The 22,758-nt window shown below is 39.2% G+C and overlaps 1 protein-coding gene across 1 annotated transcript; it reads right to left on the reverse strand.

Moving 5' to 3' along the window:
- Positions 1–287: 287 nt before the first annotated feature.
- LOC116323505 (von Willebrand factor A domain-containing protein 7-like) lies at positions 288–10,102 on the reverse strand. Its single transcript, XM_039613505.1, has 16 exons — positions 9,929–10,102; positions 9,590–9,797; positions 8,464–8,592; positions 7,901–8,087; positions 7,461–7,615; positions 7,240–7,352; positions 6,820–6,936; positions 5,916–6,122; positions 5,636–5,771; positions 5,024–5,176; positions 4,848–4,934; positions 4,276–4,385; positions 3,806–3,970; positions 3,332–3,631; positions 2,186–2,587; positions 288–389 (listed from the first exon to the last, which is right to left on the reverse strand). The coding sequence occupies exons 1-16, from the start codon at positions 10,100–10,102 to the stop codon at positions 288–290; spliced, it is 2,745 nt and encodes a 914-aa protein (XP_039469439.1).
- Positions 10,103–22,758: the final 12,656 nt, after the last annotated feature.

A 22,758-nucleotide genomic window follows, 5' to 3' on the forward strand; every position in this document is an offset into this window, starting at 1 on the left:
TTTCTTTTAAATTAAAAATCCATTTAACCTTTGCATCTTTACCCATGTTTTGCATTTCATTAGATTTGATATTTGTGTTTTTGGTTGCAGTAAGGGTTTTTATGTCATACTTCTCTTGTGAATTTCTAAATGGCATGAAAGGGTTTTATTCTTTTTTGCCATTTGCCTGTGACACATACCCAACCCAGTCTTATCCATCTTTTCTGTATGTCTCTCTCTAGGTGAAAGATATTAACCACCCAGTGTGCCACATAGTCAGTACATCAACAACATGTGCCTCCTCACAATCACTTTGTGCTTCCTCCCAGTGGGAGTTCATCGCCAATATCACCGATGGCATCAATGGAACTGGCATTGATAGTGTCACCATTCGCCAAGGGAATGGTACTCTGAATATCACCACAGCAATTGGAGCAGGGGGTGACAACATTACAGTGGTTACCTACACTGCCTCCTGCTGCTCACAGATAGTGGAGCTGACTGCTGTAGATGGTGTAGGAAATGTGGGGACATGTGTGCAGCAGGCTAGATTGCTTGACACCGTCACTAAACCACCTCCTGTGACTAGTTCTGTAGTTAAGACAGCATCCACTGGAGAGTACACTTTGTACATATCAATCATTCTTTGGATCAGTGTTGTGTTTTCTGTATCTTGGAAGTAACAGAGAACAAATAGAAATGATATTATGATCATGAATCTGTGACACATGAATCAAATAACTTATCTTTGATTGGTGAGCTGAACAGGCTATGAAGCAACACAATGAGAAAGAGCAGGTATGACATACCTGCACAGAGAGACAATATATCAAAGCTAGTTATGTTACGTCTGACACTGAAGCACCAAGTCCTGTCGGGGTTTCAGTGTCAAGCAAAGGGGGCGTGTCTAAACAAAGCCTGTGTGCAGGCCCATATCATTCTTCAGAATGTCACCTGACCAAATACAAATGAGGCCCCGACTCTCTGAAACAACGATAATGTCCCGTTATGTGATTCAAGCTCTTTAAAAGATGCCCTATTAAGATTCTTATGCCAGCAGGAGTAGAGTCTTTGAGGGGTAGCACTGCCCGCCACCAGGATTTTTGTATTTGTTTTTGTCTTTCTATTTTATACTGGGGTGCTGTTAGAAAAGTTGATGTTGTGTTTTTCTGTGTAAATTTTTTGCACGTTTGAGATGCCAAATACCTATGAAGATACGTCAGCTGTTCTTACATAAAGGTCAGAATAACTAAATAATTAAAAGGAACTCCTGCACATTGTCACACACTGATGCATCAGTCATTTCATCGATCACTGTAGCAGCATTTGAAACAGAGTCTGATTACAGTTGTGAAGCTATTTTGTTATGCAAGCTGTATTCCTGGCAGATATTTTAATTACTTCCTGTAGCATTTTTGAGAAAGGTGTTACTACTGAACATTATTCCCACAACTGTCACATATTACGTGTTCTGCACATCATACACCAAACAATGCAACTCTTCTGCATATTTGTACCATGAATAGAAATGGGAGGCTCGTAAAAAAAACAATTGATGAATAGAAAACCCATTAAAGTGTTTTTACATAGTTACTTTAATGTTTTAAACACTCCCATAAAAATGGATATTAACAATCAATTATCATTGCCCAGATTAGCCAGACAGAACTTTTGTTGTTAATCACAAATAACATTGTTTTTTCTTTTTCTTTTTTCTTTTTTTTTAACTGTAGAACCATTATATAATGGTTGTTTTACAATATAATGGTAATTTTATTGTGGAAAAAACTGAAACTTTTTGGAAAAGTTGCACATTTTCCAAGGCTGTCGAGTGGGCTGGAGTCTTTGCAGGCTGAACCAGAAGAAAGTTGAACTTGAGGAATGAGCTACATTATTAACACATTTACATGCATGTACACATTAGCGGCCTAGCTTAATCAATTCTGACAATTAAGGACCCTCGAATGTTTTTCATACGTTTTTTGCTCACTACTGGCTTTAAATATATTATCTGGGCCGACACACACTATATTGCCAAATGTATTCACACGTCTGCCATCACACGCATATGAACCTGAGTGACATCCCATTCTTAATTAAAAAGCAGAGAAAAAGCAATGCTGATCCAGACATAATGTGTTACACTCATTGTATGACCTCTAGTGGATTCTGTGTTAGCTGCAGCAGTAGTCATCGAGGGAGTCACCGGAGTAGTTGTAGGTACTGGGGTAGTTGTAGTCAGAGAAGTAGTTGTAGGTACGGGGGTAGTTGTAGTCATAGGAGCAGGTGTGGCAAGTAGTCTAGCTTGCCCCATACATGTCCCCACATTTCCTGCTCTGTCCACAGCAGCTAGAACCACATTCTGTGAACAGCAGGAGGCAGTGTAGGTAACCAGTGTAATATTCTCACCCCCTGCTCCAACTACTGTGCTAGTATCAAGAGTACCATTCCCTTCGTGGAGGGTAATGCTTGCGATGCCAGTCCCATTGATGCCGTCAGTGAGATTAGCAATGAACTCCCACTGAGATGATGCACAGAGGATGGAAGAGACATTACAGATACCTGATATATTGACTATCTGGCACACTGGACTGGACAAATCTGTTGTCTGCAAAGAGAGAGAAAGGAGCTCAAGTAGTCAGAAAGGCGAAAGAACAGGAACAAAAAAAAAAAATCAGGTATAGATGCTACCTTATATCTCTGTTGTTTCATATTTTCAGCGTTTTCTTTTGTTTTTGGATATTACTTATTAAAAATGTGTATGTAATGACATATTATTGTTTACAAAAAAAACTACGTCCTGATTTAAAACTCACTTTAATTGATATTATGGGTTATAAATCCAGACATTTCATTCAGATTGACTCACAAAATTGGTTTCAGTGATTGTTGAATATAACCCCGATTGTAGTATTACTGTTTCAATAATTTAGCAAATCTTGGCGATAAAAAGAATTTAGCACAGTGGTCAAATGACACTATACCAAATAACAAATTGTTTGTAAAAACAATTGATTGAACAGCTGTGGAGTGCAAAAGAACATTTGGTTTTGGATTTACTAATACAATCATGATCAGAAAGTTAACAGATTAATCAATGGATTTCTTGGGTGAAATTTGTTGCATGATCCCTTACATTGTTCATGCAGTCAATCATGTTTTTTTTTTTTATTTTGAACTAATTCATCACTGAGCTGATTCTTTTTAAAGCTCTCCTCAGATCACATGTAAACTGAAACATTTGGCATTTGAAAATACAGAACAGTGATACATGTAGTTTGGATTATTAGTTTTTTTTTAATGTAAAACACTGTTTTTAGTCCCATTTCACCAAAAGTCTTTTTTCGTTTACCTTGGCAGCCACAGAAAATCGGAGGACAGCATAGTTGGTGTCAGTGGCAGCAGCGTTTTGTGCCTGAATGGTGAGGGTCACGTCTGTTCCTGATCCAGTGCTGGCTGGAACAGTTAAGGTTATTGTCCCATTGGCTTTGCCTCCATCGCTTGGTCCAATGCTGACATTTCCAGGTGAGGTGAAGTCAAAGCTGCGGTCATTGCTGACTTGCACTCTGAATGTCCCAGTTACATCTGAAGACACTGTAAAAGGAATGGTGATGCTAGTGCCTGGTTCTATGTTGATACTGTCAGCTTGAGCCTGGAAAAGTAGCGATAGAAGAGGGCAGGAAATTTGAAGTTAAACAATCACTCCTTTCTTTTATGAAATGACATGGAAAATAATGTGACAGTGGTTTTGGATTTTAGTCAGACAGATAAGAAGATTTTAAAAATTGGCTCTAGGAATTCAAAAAACACATATGACTCTACTCACAGCAACAGAGAGACTAGCTGTTGTGATCCGGGTGGAGGCTTGTCTCTGGAAGGTATCTGAGGTAGACCGGGATGTGGTGCTGGTGTCCTCACCTTGCAGTCGAACTACATAGTCTCCTGCTGGGACTTCACTGAATGTTACCAGAAAGTTGCTGCTTTCTAATGACTGTGGAAAACAGAAAGATAGCAACTGATAACACCTTATGCATGTTTAGGTTAGATGGTAGCAACAATCAGTAATCAGAGTACACAAGCAGCCACCAAAGACCAATGTTATTGATGTATCTTTTACTTCTTGGTGTTTTGTTAAGCTATTGTAGAACTACAAAAGTTATGTTTTTAGCACTATATTTGACAGTGCAGTTAGCATAGACTAAAACCAACTAAGTCTAGGAATGCTTGCTGTGGTCTGTTGTAATTTCAGTTGTAATTTTGACCTTTTACATTTATCAGGTGTAAAATATGACATGCCTGTATTGATCCAGTCAACTCCTTTGGCACTGAACTGTCGAAGAGCGTGACCTCTGTGACTTTTACTGTGTCACTTCCTGTCACAGTGACCAGGAGAGTGACATTACCACCTGAAAACGATAACAAGGCACAAAAGAGTATTATTACAACAGATCCTTATACTGTACGTGAACATGTAAACATGCTGTTCTCTTGTTAGAATGGATAGGGTAGATAAGGTTGCCTTTACTGAATTTGATAGAGGGCTGTAATAATGCTAACAGTACAGAAATCATATCAATGTTTATGTATATGCATGGACACAAATTGCCATTTTTTTCTGCAGTTAGTCATTTGAAAGTACTGCCTACACCACATGTGTTTATTTAAGACCTCTGAGGGGAAATCTTCTTTAAACTTGAAAGTTTATGTTTATCTAAACAAAAAAGTTGGAAATTAGTGTACCCAGAAACATGAATCAATAGAATAATTTTTTCATGACCATTTAGGTCACCTTTGTGGGAAATTGAGATGACCTAAATACTGGTATTATACTGGTATTATAACAAATGATACATTTTTGTTTAGTCAACCTGTAGCAGGACGGCCTTCCTTGGGTCTGATGCCACCTTCCTGTTGTAATTCCACAAGGTTATAGATGAAGTTCACTGAACTTTGACCTTATGCACACAGAAAACACATCTAAGTTAGGAATATTATACCAATTTAAAACATTCTCTACAGACTATTTCCTAAATATATTACAGACCTGTGACTTTAATAGAGTAGGGACTGTTAGAGCTGATGTGGATTTGCCAAACACCCGTTTGATTTCCAGCATTGAGACTTATTCTGCGTAGGTTTCCCACTGTTGTTAAGGATGCCAGAGGACCACTGGTCTGACTTGACTCCTGAGACACTCCTGAGAAGAGGAAAATGGCTGAATTATTTACCAGCATGACAACGAAATTTCCTTCCTCCTTAGTTAAACTTTTAATTATTATTGTAACTGTTGTTGTTTTTATTACTACTGTGCTATTACTGCAATTCATGGGTGTGAGACACTTGCAAATTAGTCCACTTCTGTAATAGGCAAATGAATTCCAATCCACCTGCACAGTTACTACTAAATAAGAAAGTAAAATTATGACTAGTACCACTACTATACATTCTTAACCTTCACCTGACTGCCCAAACAACAGCATTGCACAGGAGAAATCGAAAGGCAAAAAGCAGAGACCAGAGATCAGGTCAGATGAGGAACTTCCAAAGAGCCAAAAAAATAAAATAAAGCAATGCTGACACAAGGTGGGAAGTGACTTGTCTTTGTGAAACATTAGGTGTAAGAAAACTGATGTCCAAAAATATCGTTGAACTGAACCTGCTGAGCTGGTGAGTGTGAAGGTGAGAGATGAAACTCCGGTGATGTAAATGATGACGTTGCTTACTGATGAATCAACAGTAAAATTAAAATTATCAGGTCGCCCCGGATCCATTACTACCTGGAAAACTGTCACCTGAAAGACAAAGAAACAGAAGCTCCTGTGAGAAAGCAATTTTGAAAGAAAATCTGTTAAATATCAGGCCCCAACTTATCAAAATGTAGTCCTTCACAATTTGTAAACATGTTAAGTAATTCCTGTTAATGCTCAGTGTCTCACCACAGCACCAGCGGACGAATCTTTTATAACAGTAGTGGCCATGGAAAGATCTGACTTTCTGACTTCAATAGCCTGACCTCCAGAAGCTTGGGCCAGGTCTCTGTATAGCTGGACATCTGATAGCCTCACTGCACGAGATGAAAAATCTTGACCATCAATACTGCGGCGCCGCCGACTGAAAAAAATGTTTGTCAACAGGAAAGATACCTGAAAGTGTAGGGACAGAAAAATGCATTAGTTTATATATATCATGCTCAGTGGAAACTGGATAAGTTCTATGTAAAGCAGGATCAAAGAGACCTAAAGTGACCATTCAGTACATGGATAAATGAAACTATTCACTGAGGTGTTTTGCTCTAGAATTGGAATAACTTGAGTAAACCTGAAATTTTGTAAAAAAAAAAAAAAAAAAGCTTTTGTAAATTTGATAATGGAATGGCATTTATGTTGCCTTAAAGTTATATTTGACCCTTTTTACCAGTAATTATTTAGCAGCTATCTACATTTCACTCATATCTACAGCTAATTCAAAAAATATTAATTAATTCACCATGCAGAATTTTGTATACAAATGTGCAAACACAGAGGCACTGAATGAACATGTAAACTCCAAACAGGCCTGGATACCCAGTGTTTCAAACCTAGAACCTTCTTAATGTGATGCAACAGTACTAACCACGGCACCACTGCGCCACACTGTACTTCGAGTATTAACCTTTTTTTTTTTTTTTTTTTTTTACACATTTTTGTAAGCTCGAATTACAATTCAGATTTTTTTTACTTTTACATTTCAACAAAGAATACTCTTTCCTTTCTGCATGTTTATATTTGGCAATGTCTTCATCAGCTGAACTAACATCTAGAGTGCAACAATAATAAAAATGCAACTTATCCTCACACATACCTCAGTCTTGGTTCTCTCTATAAGGGCAATGTTGGTGCTTTTTAGATGGGAATCTTTGGCTGAAGCATCAGTGAAGACATAGATTTTAGAGGAAGGTGGAGCTGATGTCAGCGCAAGCTGTCAGTGATACAAATGACAGAAGAATTAAACATTATTTGTTGTGATTTACCAGATGTGCAAAACTGTAATTCAGAAAGTGATTAAAAAAGTAACAAAAAAGCAAGTTATAATAATGTGTGCACACAGTCATTCTGTTGTCACATAATAGGACACATACAGTTCATATTAATTTCCATAATTTCCTATGTTCTTTGCACTAACTGCAAATACCCCATGTCTTCATCCTAAAAGTTCATAATTCACATCACACAAATTACTGTGTAAGCACACATCCCAATGATAGAACACAAGTACACTCACTTGCAGTCCAGACATGCTCAGCTCTGGTTCATCCCCTCCTCCGAATGCAGTGAGCTTGTTGATTTCCTCTTTGAAGTAGTTTTTGTCAGTTGTCTTTATCACGGGTCCAAATTCTTTTTGGGAGACAAAGAAATACATGAACTTTCAGATTTTTGTAGATGTATGCTTTATTTGTTGGCTCTCTTTGGCAACATGGGGAATATCCATTAAAGTGGAAGTACCTGGATCATTGAAAGGTACCAGTATGTACTGAGAGGGTTCCTGTAGCGTTCCTGCATTACTGTCAATTATGTTAAAGGCATCAATGTCATCACCCATACTGCCTGTGGTGTCAATGACAAAACACAGCGCATAGGACTGGGAGAGGCCCATCAATCTGGAGGAACATAAGTGACAAAACAACATCATCTCTTTGTTATCCTGTAAGGAACCCAATTTCTCTACATTCAGAATGATTGGTATCTTTGCAGAAACATGTGTATCATAAAAAGCATCACTTTTAAGATACATAGTATCTTCTGTGAGGAAGGCTTTTTACTACCTTTTCCTAGAAAGCTGTGTCATGAAAATAAATATAAACTGTTTTAATTTCAAATCTATTAGAGAGTTCTAGTAACCATTTCATGAGTGCAAGAATGTCTCTGATCAATTTTTCCCGTACCGCAGGAAGTTCCTGTCTCCAGCAGCTAGTCTGATGTCCTCCAGCAGCTCCATAGTAGCATCCACTGCCAGATTAGCTGCTTTTCTGTGCAACGTGCCATGATCTGATGTAAAAGAATCCTTATTGATGCCCCCAACTGGGTCCCTTTTTCTTGTCTTGTCAAGTAGACCACCATGGCTACATTTACCTGGACAAAAAAATAACAAATTACATTTAATGATATCTAGATAAATAGCTGAATAACTGATCAACAAGACAGTTGGGGTATGGCATGGAACAGGTGAGTTTAGGTAATTTTTAAATTAAATTTAAGGTGGGCCAACACATCTATTTGTTGTAATATTTAAATTTGCAGCTTGTGGGTCTTCATTGCTGTAAGATGCTTTTTTACATTTTCTAATGAAAAAACAAACTGTAGCCAATTTAGTTTTATTGTGGATTACAATTTACCCATTCTGCTGGTTTGATAAACAGTCCATTTGCTATGAAACAAGCAAACAAAAGAAAATAATAATACAAATCCTAATAGTTTGCTGTTATACACAAATAAATGTGATTGTTACCAGTAGGCTTTGAAGAGGAGAATGTGCTAAAGTAGCCTGAGGTCAGGAGCCCCTGTTTCAGCACTTCAGGCAAAATGTTATCAGCACAGGCGTCTCCTGTACAGCTCTTACAAGTTGGTGTAAATGATCCTGGAGCAAAGCAAGAGAAAAGTTATCCATAAAACCATCTGGAAACAGGTTATGACATACAGTATTTAAAAGGTTTGCAAGTGTGCCATCTATGCTTTGGTGATATTCAAGACTTGGTTTGAACTGTGCTTGTGTAAAATGATTTTGGCTTTACAATGGAAAAACTGTCCAACACCAGTTTTTGTTTAAAATTAAAAATGGCAAATTAAAAATATTAAGTACTTAAATAATTCTAAAACAAATATGCATAACTAATAAAAAGCACAAAATATTGTCATCTATTCAAACTCAGTTGTTAAATTGATGATCATTAAAACGTTTCTACATTGTTTGTTAGATGAGGTTGGATGAATGTAATTACTTCCTCCTTTCACACCTTCATTTCTTTCCTATTCATCCCCTTCATCTCCCTTATTGCAAGTGTGTGTGTGTGTGCACGTCACACCAGGTAAATTAACTAAAACAAGTCGTGACAAGTGTGCTTTCTTACTGTGATTAAAGTTGCTGGAAGGCTTTTACCTGCTAGGTTCTGCAGTGGTTGATCTGGTCTGATCAGAGCGGAGTAAGGAGTGGTTTTCCCCAACTCCACCCAGTTACTGTGGCTGTAAAGTCCTTAATGTATGGAAAATCTAACATTATTTCCAATCCTATCACTGCTTCCTACTTCCAAAATCTTAACATCATCCAGTTAAATAAAAACAATAATTATCACTCTCACCTGAATTATGTGACAAATTTGTCCAAGAACCTCTCTTGCAGCAACAAAATTCTCCAACTTCACACTAGCCTTCACAACAGACATACCTCAAACAAAACATATAACCTTAAGAATCCAGTATAAGTGAAACCTAATGAAGCAAAATTCTGATTTTTGTTGCACCTATCATTTAAATGTTTTTTAATTGGTGTATAGGAATATAAATTAATTTAAAAATTCAAAATAATCTACTATCTGTGAATGTAAACACGTTTAATTTTGAGGAACTTTAAAGTGTACCTCTTGTGATGATGTCCCGTCCTCCCAGGAAGGTCTCGCTGTGAAAATGGAACTCAGGGATATCGACCAATGAGAAATACACTTTTTCATTGCTACCGTAGATCTCATTAAGGGCAGTTTGGAAAATGTCAGTAGAGAGCGGAGTGGTGTAGGTAGATGAGGAGAAACAGGCCTTTTGCACCTCCTGAACTGACAAGTTGTCATCAATCTGGAGACAAAGAAATGCCAAGTGCTTAGCTGGACATTTGGAAAAATCTCAAAAAGTTATACTTCACAGTTATGTTAGACTAAACATGAATGCATAAACAGTGACCCCATTTTAAATGATAATGAGCCCACTTTCAAGTTGAAGGCAAGGTCTCGGCAGACCTCAGCTGTCTTTCTGAGAACTGCCTTTCTGGTGATGTCACGATGAGTTTCATCAACAGAGAAGGATGGTTGAAAGCCATGGCTTAGACCTGGCAGGTAGAGACAAACTGCCACCAGGAGCATGACTGTGTGTTTGACAGCCATGATGGACAGTGTTGTACTAAAGGAACAAGATAAAGGCAAAGTCATAAAATGCAACATCAGAAAAAAAAATCTGTCTTTTCCCCCCTCCTTAGCAAAATATACAGAACAGAGGTTCATGATTGAAAGGCAAGTAAAATTATCATAGGAAAAAATACAAATGATGTAAGAAAAAAGCTAAATAGCAAAAGTATAATAAATGAAAAATAGGATAAAAAAAATAAAAATGGCAATAGAAAAATAATAATAAGGAGACAAATAAAAAGTAAAACAATAATAGTAGTGAGGGTAAGAGAGAACGAAAGAAAGAAAAACAAAAAAGGCAGGAAGGAGCAATCAGCAGTCTGAGGACATATTTCCATGACTAAAGTTCCAGGTGTGATTGTTTGTACAACAATCAATCAGTGCTTGAAACATTATTTGATAAGCAAAACAGAGACCAGAGGAACTGACTGTCATTGTGTTAAAAGGCAAAGCTAAAGGTCAGGCTTTTTAATGTATGTTTATTTTATTAATTCTACCCAAATCCATCCTACATGCCTGACTCCTGTAACTAATTGTAATTACATAAATTCGACATAATTTTATCTGGAAAATGATCTTAAGCGAACAAGATCACTGAACAAATCCATTCAGTGATAGTAACATCATATAATTATATTGTTCATCATTGTCAACAAGCTAAATACATACTTCAGAATCACCAAAATCATCATTAGGGTTTCTATTTTTCTTCCCATTGTTTTTCCAAATTTTTTATCATTGTGTTATTATACAATTGCCGTCACTTTACCCAACACATATGGAGGCATGCATGTAAATAGCATCATGTCTAACACTGATACCATTACATTTCAAAATTATTTTTTCTTTACTATTAAGATGCAGTTCTTTGTGTGTTATTGCTAATGTTACTGTATGGTAGTCCCAATGTACAGGGTATGGATCATAAATCATTAAGAGCAAATTATGCCATAATGTTGAGATAATAAAGCTATTTTTATGATAAGGTTACTTTGCTTTTTTATGCAAAAAGTAAGAAACAGACATTTGCTTTCTTAAAATTAAAATAACTTGATATCCATACAGAGGATTTATTCAACTTATCCAGTTACTGATAAAGTTAACATCGTCCACAGTATCATTGAAGTGCGGTCCTCTGTGGAAATGCAACCAAGCAATGCTATATGTAACTGAAACAAAAGACAAACTGCATGCTCAAAGTTATCAAACAGATATTTAAAATGTTCAATCTGAAACTGAGTGACCGCTTAAACCAACATCTCACCTTAAAAGTCACTGCTAGCTGCTGGTTTAAAACTTAAAACAAAACTATGAGTAAAAACCTCAGTAGCGAAATCTCTATTAATAAAAATAGTGTACATGTATGCCTTAATAAAAACAAGTAGGTGAGATGTTAGAACGCTTTTATTTTTATTTCAGTGGACACTCAATACAATAGACAGCCGCCATTGCCGCGTTTGAGTTTTGGACAAAATGCATTCTGGGATATTTAGCTGTACCAAGTCCACACAAGTCACCACCGATGCATGCTCGATAAAACAGGCGGAGCAAGAACACATCCTGGACTTTTTCGCGTTCTCGGCTTGATGCGTACTTTGAATTGGAACAGTACATGGTCTCCGACTGATGACGTATCACGAGTACACAAGAAAGCAAGTACGCACAAGTACGCATATTGAGACAGGCCCAAGGAATCTAAGAATCCCATGAATCTATGAATACTAATTTCAGTTAAAGGAATATTCCAGCGTATAAGTTGTTTGAGTATGGAGTTGAATGTAGTCTTGATTAAAAGTGTAAAGTAGGTTAAACAGAAACGGTAATGCTCAAAAGTTTGTGATTATCCACTTCTGTCACTTCTTTATTTATTTATGTTGGAAATTTTATAATGCTTCTAGCCGAGGACCTATGAGTGCTGGCTAACAAAAGGACGTGAATGTTAATATTTGATAATAAGAGGGCAAATAAGATTATTTGACATAATAAAATAACACATCATGGTCATTGATGAGGCCTCTCACCTGCAGGTGACAAAGCAGCAAAGCAGCTGCCTGCTGTGCTAAGAAGAAAGCTGTGCCTTTAATCATAGTAAATAAATTTATCCAAATAAATATGACAACAACAAGCATGTGAATACGCTCCTGCAGAAGTACGTCCTTTTGCTTTATTCAGTTTTGCGTAAAAGTACACATACTGCATTTCTTTGTCCTTTAGCAGCTTTTATATGAATAAAATAAAAACATTAGAAATAATACTTGGAATTTCAATCTGGTTCACTGTAACTCTCATTTCTGAACACAGACAGTGGGGAGAGTAAAGACTATTACTATGAAGCTTTATTCCACAGCCCCACCCACTTACTGTGGGTGTAGAAGTCTGTGACACACAGAATATGAAACTGACCTTTGCATTTTGTTTTAATTATACTCCGCTGTCATCTATCACTAAAAAAAAAAATCCTTCCAGGGTAGGATGGGTACTGTTAACTTTTGCTTAACTGGGTGAAAGGACACTTTTTCATGCTGAACACAGAACACATATACAAATGCATGTACACTGAAACAGATGCGCACTCACCCACCCTCACCCACCCCAAATGCCTCCGATGCATGTCATGTGCTTTACATGGTGTAAATGTGAATATTCATGTGCTTTTTTTGTGCTGAGGTGTTTTTTTTACTGTCCTCAAGCTGGTTTCCCAGTTAGGAGCTCAGTTCGAGTAGAGTTCTTTTTTTCTCCTCTTGTCCCTGATGTGTGTACTTTCACTGTTTTTCTTTTTGGTGCAGCTATATCTGTGATGGTGCGGCTGTTTTGTGATGGTAATGAAGTCTAAGCTTTGTGTTGATCAGATACAGAATAGAATAGAATGAAATAGCCCTTGATTGTCATTGTACATGCACAACGAAACTATGATGAATCTCTAAGTGAATAAACTGTAACCTGATGTACTTGGAATCTCAACTTTTAGTCATTTACAAATAATTGCACAAGAACCCTTCAGGCAGGTTTTCAGTAAGAATTGTATCTGCACTGTGCAATCTCAGCCTCACATTGTTGCACAATGTCATATTTTGTCTTGAATCTTTGTTTCATGTATTAACTGTGTCTGAATCATTGAGTACAAACTAAAACGAGATAGCCAAGATAATCTCTCTTTATTTGCAACAGTCTAGTGTACTGGCTGACCTGTTTTTACTTCTCTGGTCTGACAGAAGGGCCTAACACTCAAAGAATGCTCTACAACTTTATCAACAGAAAATCTCAAAAAGAGCAACATGTGAATAATTGTAACAACTTATAGAGTAACATTTCTCAGGCATGTTTGTTATAGTCTTATTCTGCACACTTCCACAGTGGCTTTTAAACCAAACAATTAGCACTTAAGTGCAGCCTTTTAGCTATGATTTTACATCAGCTTTCATTCAGTGCGTTTTTACAATGATTTTTACATCGACATCAGCATTTGGTGATGTCCTCTGTTCCTGTTAGAACTAGAATTATATTCTTCTTTGAAAGGAGACAAACACATGGTTTTATGATTTGCTTTGCTTTTCTTTCTTTCTTTTTTGGGGCAATTTCCCCTCATGGATAAGTTCATTTTTATGTTGTTGTCAATCAGAGAAGATTTTAAAATAACTTTTAGTTTAAGCACTCACTCAAGCATTCACATAAAACAATAACCGATATTAACTAAAGGTATTAGAAAATATCAGTTAAGGAGTAGACACTGTCTGAATCCCAATGTAAAATAGAATTTAGTCCTAACAGTTTCTTTACAGTTACTGTTAACTTTCTCAGGTTGTATTAAACCACAAACTAACAGCAGAATGTGCAGAATGTTAACTTTAAGTGCAAGTTTTAGACAACATGTTCTTTACTTTGGTCCATAAAACCTAATAAAAACAACAACAACAACAAAGACAAAAACAAAGAATACTGTGTGAGAGTGAAAACCTGTTTGCAGAGGGGAAAAAACAGAAAGTCAAAGAGACAAAAACTTCGCAAATGCTAAAAGACAGTGAGCTACATTGTGCAGAGATTTCTTGTTAATGACCAAACAGCTCCTCCACACACAAACCCGTCACTGTCTACTTTTAAGACAAATATATTTAGCAGCACTTCAAATGGTATTGGGTGTGTCACAACAGTTCACATGATGGAAGCTTTCACAGTCTCACTAGTTTAATTATTAACAAAAGGCTTGCTTGGCCACACAAGGGCATTCATGAGCTTCCTCTCTGTTGATTGTTTTGCCCTGCCCTTGATATTAACAGTGCAAACAAGATTATTTGACCTGTTACAATTGGCCAATACACATTGAACTTGTCTTAAAAGCTATTTTTATTTTTATTTTGTGATGATAATGAAGTCTAAATATAGTGTTACTCAGACACTGAATGAGGAATCTCACATTAAAAACTTTAAAAAAAAAAGATTGATGTATTTGGGAGCTCAACTTTTAGTCATACATATAAATACATGTCCAAGCACCTTTGACAGGCTTTCAATAGTAATTTTATCTGCACTCTGTAATCTCAACCTCACAGTATTGAAAAATGTCATATTTTGTCTTGAAGATCTTGAATCTTGACAGCCTGTATTTATTGTGACAGCAATGTACTAGCTAACATACTTTTACTTTTGCTTTTAGTTCTGTGCTCTGATAAAAGGTGCTGACACTCAAAGAATGCTATCAACAGAAAATGGCAAAAGAACAATGCGTGTATGATAGTGACCACCTGTAGAGTAACATTTCAGTTTGACATGCATGTTTCTTGTAGTTTTATTTCCGCACAAAACCACAGTGCCTTTTAAATCCAACAATCAATCACACTTTCAGCCTTGATTCTACATGCAATTCAGCGGGTTTTAGAAAGATTTTTACATTAATCCATGGACATCGACATTTGGTTGACATCAAAAATTTTTCTTTTTCTGGGAAATCTCTGCTAACCCTTTTCTGTTTCCTGCTTGTTTGTTTGAATACTTTCCTGCCTGCATTTTTGTATTCAAGAAATAAAAAACTGTCTATGCTCTATTGTGTTGAACTTGGCCATTGAAGTATATGACAATCCTTTGCTTTGAGAAACTTTTTCGATTGCTTTTGCAGTATGCGTTATGTCATTATTTATTTGCACAGTGAAAGGCTGCGTGATCAGTCTTGTAGTATTTGCCTTAATCTAAATGGAGAGAATAGCCCTGTATACTTCACAATTCATCCTGCTACTTCTATCAGCAGTCATAGCTTCAATAAATACTAATGACCTGATTCCACTGTCAAATAAAACTGAAGGCTCTGATGAGTGCCTGTTAGAGATGTTCAGATGTAAAAGTATCTCTGTTTGACAGTTTGTACTAAGATATGTCATCTGGCTGTTTTAAAGTCCAGTATCATAGGTCTTAATCTTCATTTCTAATTTGCTAGATAATGGTTTCTGGAATCACTTAAAAAGACTGATTCTTTAGTTCACCATTCAACTAAAAAGCGGCATATACAAATATCCCATATCTCCTATATATATCCCATCCAGTGTATTCAGTGGTAAAGAACACACACACACACACACACACACACACACACACACACACACACACACACACACACACACACACACACACACACACACACACACATTCACTTTCTTCTGTATGAGATTAGATCGGAAATATTCCTTTCTCATTATCTTATTGGAAGACAACACAATAATTCACCGTACTAGACTGTTGCACAAAGAGGGAGAGAAAACTGACCTACAAACATGATGTAACAAATCTGTTACGTTGTAATGTTCATATCAGACCTTGGATATTTGTAAACTGACCCACAATGCTAGTGTTTTTTTTGTATTGTACTTTTACATTGTTTGAGATAGAATAGAATAGGATAGAATAGAATAAAATAGAATAGAATAGAATAGAATAGAATAGAATAGAATAGAATAGAATAGAATAAACCTTTATTATCCCACGGATGAAAAATTTGGGTGTTACACAGCTCTTATAGCAGGGGGAAATATAAAATATAAAAGGAAGCCACAAAGCGGTCCTGTCATGGGCCTGGGTCTGTGACCCGGGGATCATGTGTTATTTTTTTAGTTTAATGAATATTACGAGTTTTATTCGTCTTTCTTAATCATTTATGGTTGTGGTGTGATCTGCTCCTGGTTCCTCATTTCCCTGTGTGTTGTTGTGTCAGTTTTGCTGCCCCACCAGGCCTGGAGAGTCCCTGCCTTGGAGCCAGCCTCACCTGTGATAATCACTCACCTGTTGCTGATCTGCCTAATCAAGGGGCTCTACTTAAGAGAGCAGTGGAGCACCAGTCGGTGCGGGATTGTTAAACTAGAAATACAGTTAGTGTGGAGCTCGTGTTTTCAATACTCTCTTGTTGGAATGGTTAACGTGTTTAGTCGGCCGGTGGATGGGACAGTACTCATTGTGGCATCTCTTGTTTCCAGGGTGATTACGGAAACGTGTGGAGGGAGCAGTACACAGTTGAACACAGGCACCGAGGAGGACGAAGCACAACCACGCATCACGGAGAGGAATCACGGCACGGGGAATTGGGAAAGCACACACTGTGGACTGTTGGCACTGTTTTCTGTGTAAATAAACACACTTTCTCCATTCTAAAAGTCCAGCATTTGGGTTCTCCTTCAGCCAACCTTGACAGGTCCTACATACATAAGCAACTGAAGTTTGTATATACAGGTAACAATGTAATAATAATAATAATGATAATAATGGATTGCATTTATATAGCGCTTTTCGAGACCCTCAAAGCACTTTACAATTCCACTATTCATTCACTCTCACATTCACACACTGGTGGAGGCAAGCTACAGTTGTAGCCACAGCTGCCCTGGCAACCGACAGAAGCAAGGCTGACATATCGCGCCATCGGCCCCTCTGACCATCACCAGTAGGCAACGGGTGAAGTGTCTTGCCCAAGGACACAACGACGGCTACAACTACTGGTAAGAATGACCTGCGGTAGCACTCTTTCCTACACTGTGGGTGTAAAAGTCTACTGCTGAATGAGCTGCTCAGTGCTCATACAGTCTCATGCAGGGGGTGGGAGGTGTTGTCCATGATGGATGTTAGCTTAGATAACATCCTCTCCTCCCCAACCTGCTCGATGGACTACAGCAGACAGTCCTCTTGACCAGTTTGTTGAGTTTCCCCCTGTCTCTCTCTGCCATTCCACCACTCCAGCAGACCACAGCATAAAAGATAGCAGACGCCACCACAGTGTCATAAAACGTCCTTAGAAAAGCTCCAAGTAAACATATATGTTGAATTCACTACATAAATCAACATTAATATCCCCTCTTACAAATTTATAGTTAATCTTTTCATAGATGAAATTGTAAAGTATTTGATTCCTTTTAACCTGTACACATAAAGTAGCAGTTTCTTAGTTTCCAAAGCTGCATTTCATTCCCCAGTATAATGTAAACAGCAACTACTATCTGCTCAGGGAATGATGATTTAGAGAACGTTTAGAAACAAAACTCCATTTGGAACATCCTGAAATGCCACCAGTCCAGACATCACTTCCTTTTTTTTTTTTTTTTTTTTTTTTTTTTTTTAAACCTGTCCCGTTTGGTTCTTTTGCCATCAGAATTATTGTCTAAAGGCGAAGAAAGATGCCCAACGGATTTACTTTACCAAATTGACCATCCCAGCCTTGCCGTAATGGTCCATTTGATTCACCTTTTATTGTTTATTTTATTTTCACTTGCTGAATACGGGACAGACTTAACTGGGGGAAAGAAAGGGGAGAAAGAAAGAGGGAAAGAAAAACAGCGGGGAAGAGGGACGGGAAAAAGGGCAAAAACCAAAAACCAACAAAATAAGCAGACAAAAAAATACATATATCGATCATCTGGTTCACCTGTTGAGAAAGAAAGAGAAAGCAAGCAGAAGAAAACGAGAGTAATAAACAACATCACAATGATATATGGGAATATGACAGTAAATACTAAATGTTAGACATTATTGTGCAGCACGTAAGATCGACAGCGCACAGTGTGCTTTGAGGTAAGAGCCAAAAAGGGTGTAGTTTGTGTGTGATCACCTGTGTGTACACCTGTGAGCATGAACGCTTGTTTTTAAAAAAGGTTCCTTCATGTAATGATCTGCTAGAGGGTGTGGGGGGCCACTGCCCCGTCCTCCAGGGCATGAAGCAGGTATGGAGGAGATCAAAACTCCAGACATCCAGAGGCCCCCAGAACACAAGAGACCAAGGAAGACCAACAGAGGGGCAGCCGCGTCACTATCCCAGAAAGAGCTGAGGAGAGTCCCAGATGAGGGGTCACTCAGCAGCCGCGAGAGCAAGCCGGGGGTTGCAGTGACGTGCCCGTGAGCTCCGCCGGCAGCCAGCTGTGCCTGAGTGACCGAGCCCCGGGCCGAGAGGCCGAGGGCACCCCGCCTCCGAAGTGGCCCGAGCGAGCCCCAGGCTCCAGGCCCCGATAAGCAGCCGCCAAGGAGTGAGCCGGTGTGTACCTGGGCGCCCACCCCCGGACACAGAGAACCACCAACGCACCGATGTCTGAGGGCGTCCACCACCGGCAGGGGAAGTGGTGGGGAGATAGGCCTCAAACCTTGGAGGGCCTGAGATGTCCCCAGAGAGGTGGCGTCTGATACCCAACCTGACATATAGACACAGACATACAGGCACACACAGATACAAACATCCATTCCCACCCTCATGCTCTCATAGGCAATTTTTCCACACTCAACCAACGCGGAGACAGACATAAAGAGACGCTGTACACACAATCACTCTCCCCAAGCGTACTCTAAGAACCGGGTCCGGGTACCCTTGCCCCTGGAGGGGGAACTGCACCCAGACCCAGGTGGTGTTACCCTTTTTCCTGCGGTGGGGAGAAGCAGACCGCCCGACTCCGCAGCAGCAGGGGAGGCCCCACATTCCAGACCCCAGTCGGACGGCCAACTCCTCCTCCTAGCCCCCCGCTCCAGCAGGCCGCAGAGAACGGGGTGTGTGAAGACTCAAACCTCCCTCCACCCGCTCATATGTAGTGTTGATGTATGTGTGTTCTAAGGTGCATTTAAAACCCAGGAGGGCATGGAGCTACCTGCCAGAGCAGCAGGTAGGCGCATAGCCCCTCCTGCTAGCCCTCAATGTCTACGTGTATTTAAAATTGAGAAGTGGGCAACGACGCCAGGGGTGAGGTGTACACCCTGATGGTAATTTGGATTCTCTGTGGCGTGCCCACCCCAAGATCCTATATGTATGTGTAATGAGAGTGTGAGTAATGTGAATGTCTAAGTTGTGGGATAAAATTGAGGCAGAGGCAGCCAGAAGGGGACAGAGGGGGGATGCCTCCCTGCATCCTGGTGACACACCCCACCCCAAGGCCCTGCATGTGTGGGTGACTGTGGTGGGCGAGAAGAGGAGGCAGCTGGAGATGGGGAGGGAAGGAAGGGAGGGCAAGTGACCCCTCCTGGGGCCAGCTCCCCGCTGACCCCAGTAGGCACCCCATACTCTGCAACCCGCCAGGAAAGGGGGGCCAGGCCCATCCGGACCGGGGCCCAGTGCAGCAGCGCCGCCCAGCCCCACAGAGCCTGGGACAGTCCACCCGACCCCACCACAGAGAAAACTGCACCCACCCCATCATCCACTCATCTTCCAGACTACACAAGACAATAGACGCCCAGGCTGAGAGCTTCCTCCACCTCTCCTGTATCTCCCCCTCCTGCAGAGAGAGTTCCCGAAGAGAGGAAAGCTCCTGCAAGATGTGACAACCTCCCCCACCAGTTGAAGAGCCCCCCAGGTGGCTCGATGCACCGGCGGCACCCTGCGCCAGGGCTGGGCCCCCATACACCCACCCGCCCACAACCCGGCAACACACCAACCAGGACCCAGGCCCCTGAGGCCCGGCCAGGGCCCCAGCCCAGAGGCGGAACGCCCCCCAGAACCTCACGCCCATCCCGGACCCACCCAGGGGCAGCCAGGCTACCAGGTCAGTAACCCACGTCCGTCAGCACAGACCCTCCCCTAGCCCCGCTGCACGCAGCCACGAGGAAACCGTCACCCAAGAGCCCACAGAGCCCATTAATATCCCCTCTTACAAATTTATAGTTAATCTTTTCATAGATGAAATTGTAAAGTATTTGATTCCTTTTAACCTGTACACATAAAGTAGCAGTTTCTTAGTTTCCAAAGCTGCATTTCATTCCCCAGTATAATGTAAACAGCAACTACTATCTGCTCAGGGAATGATGATTTAGAGAACGTTTAGAAACAAAACTCCATTTGGAACATCCTGAAATGCCACCAGTCCAGACATCACTTCCGAATGAGACAGCTTGGATGCCTTTTGATGCTACTGTGGAAGATTTACAACAGACTATTAATATAAAATTTATATATACGAATTTTGGCAGAATCCCAAAACATTTTTAATGTGTTTAAGCAATAAATAAATGTCATTTCATCAGTTTACAACTATCTCATTTTATCGTCTCATTCCGAAAGCGATTACCATCATGTGCTATACTTATAGGCTATTACAGTATGAGGTGACTGAATTCATCAGTTTTTCTTGCAGTTTCAGTGTGCCACATTGACTGATGATTAAACTTGCCTCCAGTACTATGTTGAGTTTATCCCTTTGAAATAGACACTTTTGCTTCTGCAGTTTTGTTCTGCCTTGAATTTAGTGCCCCCTACTGGGCTTTGTAAATTGTTGTTAATGTGACATGCACTTTGACCCAGAACAGGGTTAGGGTTAGGGTTACCCTGGGCCTATCCCAGCTTTCTGAGAGGCAAGGTACACCGTGGACAGGTCGGAGGTCTAACACAAAGACGGACAAGCATTCACACTCACACCTATGGGCAATTTAGAATCATTAATTTACCTAACCCCACTAACTGCATGTCTTTGGACTATGGGAAGAAGCCAGAGTACCTGGAGAGAACGCATGCAAACATGAGGAGAACATGTAAACTCCAAACAGGCAGACCCTGGCCTGATGGTGGAATTGGACTCAGGACCTTCTTGCTATGAGGACTGTCCTGCAACCGTGCTAACCTAACCACTGTGCTAAATCAGAACAACAGTTGCATCAAGGTGTTTTATATTGTGAGGTAAAGACCCTAAGATGATAATATAAGGACATCAGAGAAAACCCCAACAATCATATGAGGGATAAGGAAGGTTTCAAGTCTGATCTTAAAAATAGGCTTAAAATTGAATTGAATTGAATACATTGCTTAGGTTAAACTCTGGTTAGGAGTCTGATCTTTGACATTCTGGATATTCTGGACGGAAATTTGGAAATGGAAATATCACGAGAATAAAACATAACACTACTACAGAAAAATGTGTTTTAGGAAAATCAGTTTCCTTAAATAAAAGTAAAACTAAAATGGAAATGATGTTGGCAATATCATCATCATCATCATCATCATTATTATTATTATTATTATTATTATTATTATTATTATTACATATTATAATCAAAAGGTAAAGCTGAAATCCACTGAAACAAAATATGGTGTCTTAACTGACAGACTCACCTTACAATTTAGATCTTGGCAGAAGAAAAATTGAAGTGCTCACAGGAACTTATTTTTATGTTGCAGTCAGAGAAGATAGAGAGAAATGTCATGTGATTTAAGAGAACTGTTGTTAATCTTTAACTGTTAGTTTATGCTCATGGATGATTTACCCTGAAATAATTAGAAAATACTGATTAAATAGTCTTAAGTCATCACATTTTCTTTCTTCATAGTTAATATTCATTCTTTCAGACTGTTAGATGAGCAAAACAGTGTTGAACCATAACCTTATGTGCAAATTTTAGCTGACACTTTCTTTACTTTAGTCCACAAAACCTTGTAACAACAAAATGGTAGTTTATTAGTTGATTGTCATTTATCAAAAAATAAAACTTTATGTACTTACATTTACATCTGTTATGACAACGAGTATCCATAAAGTCCAACATTTTCTGAAAACTATGCCCCTTTATTGAAAGAAACTTCAATAAGAGTCATTAAATAAACATTGAACACTTTTATTAATAAAAGTCTTGCAAGCTCACAAAAGGAGTATTCATTCATGTACACAGAGAGCTTCCCCTCTGTTGTAACTGATTATGCTGCTGTGATAATATTTGATTTTAACAGGATGAGCAGGGTTATTTAACCACTAAAATAATTTATCATGGTCAGTGGCAATTCATGGTCAACACTTCTTCAGTATTGACCTTGTTGGAGGTTTACTCTCAGGTAGATGATATTGTATACAAATGTTTGTTTTCTGTTGAAACTCTAGGCCTGTGTCTGAGTGTATATTGTATTTGTGCCCTCTTTCTTTCCTTTTATAGTTGTGCCTGTTGAGCTGTTTTGGAAACAGCTTGATCATATTGTATGGGGAAAGACTCATCAAGCCAATCCAGCTTCTGGGAGATGCTCCAGGAAGCATAGAGTGAAATCTCATCAAATTACCTTAAAAAGGTTTGCCAGGCTGTAATCACTGTAAAAACCTTTTTTTTTTTTTTTTTATGAAGGCAAAATTTGGCGAACACATTCATTATTTGGATTTAAATCATTATCAACTACTACTAACTCGGCAGAGGTGTGGTAAGCGCCTTGAGGCGACTGT

The sequence above is a fragment of the Oreochromis aureus genome, linkage group 6 (assembly GCF_013358895.1).
Source record: "Oreochromis aureus strain Israel breed Guangdong linkage group 6, ZZ_aureus, whole genome shotgun sequence".
Classification (NCBI taxonomy): Eukaryota; Metazoa; Chordata; class Actinopteri; order Cichliformes; family Cichlidae; genus Oreochromis; species Oreochromis aureus.